The following is a 6026-nucleotide window of genomic DNA, read 5'->3' on the forward strand; positions in this document are numbered from 1 at the left end:
CGGCAGCATTGCTACAAAGACATGAATTCCATACAGTGTTGTGCTAGCAATGCTGTAAGCTTTGAGAACAGATCGGTTTATGCCCCCCACTTCTCAAATGCCAAAACATTGTTATTGCATGAAGTTAGTCATTTTGGGTCTTATGAAACTTCCAACAGTGCATAAACTACTGCTACTTTCCACACAGTTTCACAACGTGGTTTAACAATTTAGCATGAGTTACACCCTACCTCAGCCCACCCTGACAAAACATGATCCAAAGATATGCCTTTGTCTAAAGCAGGGGCTTCAAGCATATATTGATCCAGGAACCCCCTACCCAGTCTCAAAGGCATCACAGGGACAACTTAAACCTTAAGTTCTCGCTTTGAACTAGCCCATTTCCCCAAATCTATATAGTCATTGTATATCAAGTCTGACCAGTGATTCCTTACAGTATCTTCAAGACCCCATTTAAAACCCCGGGTCTAAGGGAGATGCCCGCTACAATTACAATACCTTATGCCAAAATGGAGAACTGATAAACCACTAATAGCCCATCAGGTCACCTAATGTGGTCAAGTGTCTTCACGCAGCTTCTTTGAAATTGTTCGTCACACTTTACATCTGTGCCACAACTTAGGTGGCAGCGAAACCAGCCGACTAAGCAACATCTAACAGGCATTCCGTTTTCAATGGGGTCTCGGGTATACATTTCGTTTATAATATTTTAGCGATCATGAAATGGCTGGACTACAACGTGCTAGTCCAGAATGGAAGCAAGATCAGATGTTGTAGTCTCTATGGGCTTAGGTCACAGCCTTCTGGTTGATTTCGTCGTTAGCAAACTTTACCTAGCTTATACAACTACTTTGCTACCGAGACCACCAGCTTGCATTCCAATGGCTACTACTAACGCTACTTCACGTAGTTAACTAGCTATACCAGTTGGGCTGGTGGACAGATAGTACTGTAGCTGTGTGCAGCCCGATTTAACCCGTTAAGCTCTCCCTGAGCGGGTAAATTTAGCCAGCATTGGTTTTCTCCCAGATTTGGAGCAGTACAAATCAGCCACTATACTTACTAAATTCCAGGACCTCCACCTGAATGAAATCTAGCTTAGGTATAAGCGAGCTTCAGCAATGTTTCACTACAAATCAAATGGGGTTATAAATACAGCATGCAGTGTACAAACCAGTGCCAGAAACTCAGTCTGAAATGCAGTGGCGAAGCTGGCGTTAATTTTGAAAGTCTGCATCCATGCTTCCACTCTTAATCATCCCATTTGAGCCTCTGCCACCAACATCAGTTTCCTCCAGTCCATTTCAACCATGAAAAACAAGGCAAGACAGGATATTTCACAGCGCTTTATTTTGCAACATTTCACACCTTTGGTTCCACCCGAGATCGCTTTGTGCACACAACAGCCAGTGCCAGGATGGAGATCAGCATGACACAGGCAGCAATTCCCAGGAGGCCAAAACCAAGAGACTGGGGCACTAGAAGCAGGAGAACATTTAATAGCACAACAAAGCCTCATGATCTCTAAAGGGGATCTCTAAAGGGGAATCCAACTCACCTTCACCATCAAGCCTCTGGCCTGAAGCTGTGGGCTCCACATTGGTTATCCCTCCCTTACTAGAAACCACAACCTTTTCAGTCAAACCATGTCCTAAAGAAACAGAATATAAAGCCAAACAATTCAGCCTAGAAGCGGCAAGGACACAACCACTACACTTTTCACAGAATGCCATTTAAAGGGGAAAATGCACTGACCTCGACCAGTCTGTTGGAGTTCTACATTGGTCATCATCACTCCCTTACTGGAGACCACAACCTTGTCAGTCAAACCATGTTCTAAAGCAATACCTGGAGAGGAGAATTTGAATAACCAAACAATTAAACCTCAAGTTGCAAGAACCAAAATTCCCAGCCTCCCCAGTTTCAGAATACCAGGACATTTAAAAAATAAATAAATAAAATAAAATAAAGGGGAAAATGCACTCACCTTGACCAGTCCTTTTGGGTTCTGTATTCATAATCATAACTCCCTTACTGGAAACCACAACCGTTTCCTCTGTGGAATGCCTTCCGACAGGAATGGACCTTCCTGAAGAGGGGAAGGTACAGAATTGCCATAATTCAGCCCAAATGCTGCAAGAACTACAATTCCCAGTCACCACTCACTTTGTTTTCCACCACTGCATTGCTGGTGGCAGTGGTCAACAGCAGTGGGGTAGCAAACTTCAGTACTACAGTGGATATACACCTGGGGGGGTAAGAGAAGAAACTACAGGTTTCTGGATTCAAGAATGTAACAGGACAGCAGCCATTGTTGATGGAATACCGTTTCCTTCAGTGGAACATGGGATGCAGGATCCACAAAGGTAAACATCTGCACAATGAACCGCTTGTAGTGGGTGGGGAAGGGAAGTCCAGAAGAGCCATCTACAGGAACCAAGGACGTCTGGTAACGGTCATCACGGTAGGGACACCTGGGGAGAGACTCCCAAGTGAGGATTGAGGGGGCAGAGGGAAGTTGAACAGGAATACTCAGGTTGCCAGTTACCCATCAACCAAGAGGCTCCACTGGGGTAGGCTGAGGGGGCTAGAGGTGGATGTAGCCCAGCAGTCTTCCAGAAGCAGGACAAGGTGTGGGTCAGTCCTCTCCAAGATCCGCACTTCCACATACACAGGGTCCCGTAGCACCTTAGTCACAGGGTAGTCTGCATCCCTGTAGTAGTCACTATAAACCTCCGCTACAAAGAGAAGGAATAGTGTTACTACCATGGAGACATGGTGGCTTTCAGACATGTACGGTTTCTAGTTACCGTCACTGCATCCTTGCACTCCCTTTTCTCCTTTGGCCCCGCATTGCCCACTAGCCAGTCTGAGCTCAACACGAAGGGGCCCTGGAGCAGTTACTGGAAGGGGAGGAGGCACTGTATTCACCTCAGCCACCAGAGAAATCACCTCACTGCCATAATACTGGCATTGAAAGTCCAACCTGGAGAAAGAACCACGTCAGCCACCAAAGCAGAGAAAAAAAAAAAAAGTAAATGTCAAACCCACCACCACTTACTCATAAACACTGTCCCTTGTGATGGAGCCTAAAGGACCAACACCCACTTCATATGTTGAAGACATCCTGTTCTCATAGACCACGTAATCCCCTTCCACCTGAAGATGGGGGAAGGTGGCAGTTACTACAGATAAGGTTCCCCTTGTTCACCAACTACCATTAAAATGTAGTAAATCAATGAGAACCCACCCTCACTGTGGTTCCACAGGCACTGACTGGGAATTGGAAGACCGCAAAAGCAGGCGAGGCACTAACAGGACCACAGGATTCATCACTCTGACCCTCCAACAAGTTGACAGAACCAAGGTCAAGCATAGGCCAGGTGGCAGCCCTGGAGACCACAACCATGAACTGACCATCCTGGAGACAGTGGACAGTAACTGCAGCAAAAGAGCAGAGACATTAACTAGACAAAAGTGTGCATTAGGAGAATTGACAAACGATCATGTACAACTCACTAACCTTCATTTGCGTAGTAACACTGTTGGTCAAAGCAGCAGTTGAGGGCTTCACAGCCAGCACCACTAATATCAGGGTCTCCACATGGCACTCTGGCAAAGTCACTGACTTGGCATCTATGGAATGAGTCATCTTTTGAGCCAAAGTATTTACTTTGATCCTGTGCCAAAACAAATCCCAAACTATACAGCCACACACCAAGCTGCACACTACGCACAAAACTTGCCATAATGAAAGAAGGTTGATCACTGCAGAAAATCAGTCCTCCAGACTTTAAATACCTTAGCTCTCTGATTGTTTCAGCTGGGCAATTAGGTAATGAGTTCACATGATGATAAATGGAATCAGAGATGTGAATGTGGGATATTTAATATGTATTTCTGATCTAATGTTGCCTTAATACTAAAAGCATGTGGCAATTCCTTGGGTGCAGGCACGGCTTTTTATTTTATTTCATTTCATTTTATTTTATTTCATTTTTTTTGGGGGGGGGGGGGGGTTAGCAATCAATTGGATTCTCCTTGGTCCATCCTTGTAGTGCAGAGGTGTCCAATCATATCCTAAAAGGGTGTGGGTGCAGGTTTTTGTTTTAACCCAGCAGTAACACGCCTGATTATACTAATGAACTAATCGTGGTCTTTAATCAAGACCTTGATGAGTAGAATCAGCTGTCTTAGTCCTGTGCTAAAACAACAACCTGCACACACACCGGCCCTTTCTGGATAAGATTGGACACCCCTGTTGTAGTGTAAATACTCAGATCAAGTCAGCACAATCTCTTGTTCTATGGCAGGGGTGTCAAACTCCAGTGTCTACTCTATGGGTGTTTGTGGGTTCCTTTCAATCAGCAGCCAATTAACGCCTTGAGAACAAGGTGTGTAGACTCTTTAGCCAATGAAAGAGTTTGAAATTGCTCTCTTACTGAAACACACCAAAAACCAGCAGACACTGCGGCCCTCCAGGACTGGAGTTTGACACCCCTGTTCTATGGCTTTCAGACCGCTCAGCCTTATCACTGGCAGCACCATGTAATGGAACATTGATATCGACAATAGGCAGACGGCAGCTACTGGAAGTGGAGGAGGCACTGTATTCACCTCAGCCACCAGATAAACCACCTCACTGCCATAATACCTGCATTGGAAGTCTAGCCTGGAGAAGAGAACCACACATCGGGAACCAAAGCAAAAAAAAAAAAGTCAATGTCAATCCCACCACCACTTACTCATAAACACTGTCCCTTGTGATGGAGCCTAAAGGACCAACCCCCACTTTATATGTGGAAGACATCCTGTTCACATAGACCACATTATCCCCTTCCACCTGAAGATTGGAATTAGAAGACTGCAAAAGCAGGCAAGGCACTAACAGGACCACAGGATCCACCACTGTGACCCTCCAGCAAATTGACTGTCAAGCCAATCAGTAGAGCTAATTGTTCAGTTAACTATCTGTGAGAAAACAAAACATCCTTACTGTACATTCTTCAGTTGGGGGTTTGTAGACCAAATTCAATTGATGTCTGCTAATGTGAATATCAAAACAGGTACTTAGTACAGCAGTGGCTGCTGTTGCACGTGCCTTTGCAATGGGACAGCAGTGTCCTGTAATTAAGACAGTCCCTCTTCTGGTGACTTCAGAGATATACCTTGTGGGAGTCACCACTGAAAAGGCAGGACATAAGACAAGCATTTGATCTTTAATCTAATGCAAAAAAAAAATATATAATAATCAGTACATTTTTTACAGGTGCTAATTGGCATTGAGCAGGGATGGGCAACTCCTGGAGTGTGTGCAAGTCGGTTTGTGTGCAGGATTTTGCTGCCACCAGTTACCCTGGCTCAGTAAGCTAATTATGATTCCCTCATAAATTAGACCAAAAATCTAATCAATAAATAAATCAAATGCTACAAGACAAGAACATTTATCAGCCGCTGTTTATATCACAGAATGTGGCTAAAAATGACATGTAAATGACTGGGCTAATTGAATAATTACGAGCAGAAGTTGGTCTTAAATCTAGGAACAGATACGGCCTTCCTTGACCATCCCTAGCCCAGAGTATGTCTTCAGATCATTGAAGGTACCTGGAAAACATGAAAATGCCAGTCAACCCGTTTCTGTTGTTCGCACTACTGTTGTTTATGCGCCCCCATGTGGAAGCGATTGCACACTGATCTTTAATTCGTTATATTACCTCGAAAAACTATGCCTGGTTGCCGGTTTTTAATTTTGTTTTTATGGATAGGCTATCTAGCTTGCAATATAGCCTACCATTCCTTCACATTCGTATTAATTGCTGAGCAATATACATAAGAAATGTTATGTCAGAGGAATAAATAATCGGCCATTAAGTATTGAGGAGGGGCTCGGTGTACAACAACTTTATATTGCCAACTCTGATAGAAACGAAATGAACACTTATCTATGATCAACACCGGGACGGACCGTTCAGAGTGCAGTAGGGCTGACCCACAGAACAACGGTTATTTTATAGTTCTGTGGA

General features: G+C 44.4%; 1 protein-coding gene across 1 annotated transcript; it reads right to left on the reverse strand.

The window, feature by feature from the left end:
- Positions 1 to 1333: 1333 nt before the first annotated feature.
- On the reverse strand, positions 1334 to 3779 carry LOC133125022 (zona pellucida sperm-binding protein 4-like). Its single transcript, XM_061236699.1, has 11 exons — positions 3524 to 3779; positions 3251 to 3441; positions 3062 to 3159; positions 2811 to 2986; positions 2549 to 2738; positions 2327 to 2474; positions 2167 to 2248; positions 1988 to 2089; positions 1756 to 1848; positions 1559 to 1651; positions 1334 to 1478 (listed from the first exon to the last, which is right to left on the reverse strand). The coding sequence occupies exons 1-11, from the start codon at positions 3747 to 3749 to the stop codon at positions 1363 to 1365; spliced, it is 1515 nt and encodes a 504-aa protein (XP_061092683.1). The 5' UTR covers positions 3750 to 3779; the 3' UTR covers positions 1334 to 1362.
- Between the last annotated feature and the right edge of the window lie 2247 nt (positions 3780 to 6026).

This window comes from Conger conger, chromosome 3 (assembly GCF_963514075.1).
Source record: "Conger conger chromosome 3, fConCon1.1, whole genome shotgun sequence".
NCBI classification, from domain to species: domain Eukaryota; kingdom Metazoa; phylum Chordata; class Actinopteri; order Anguilliformes; family Congridae; genus Conger; species Conger conger.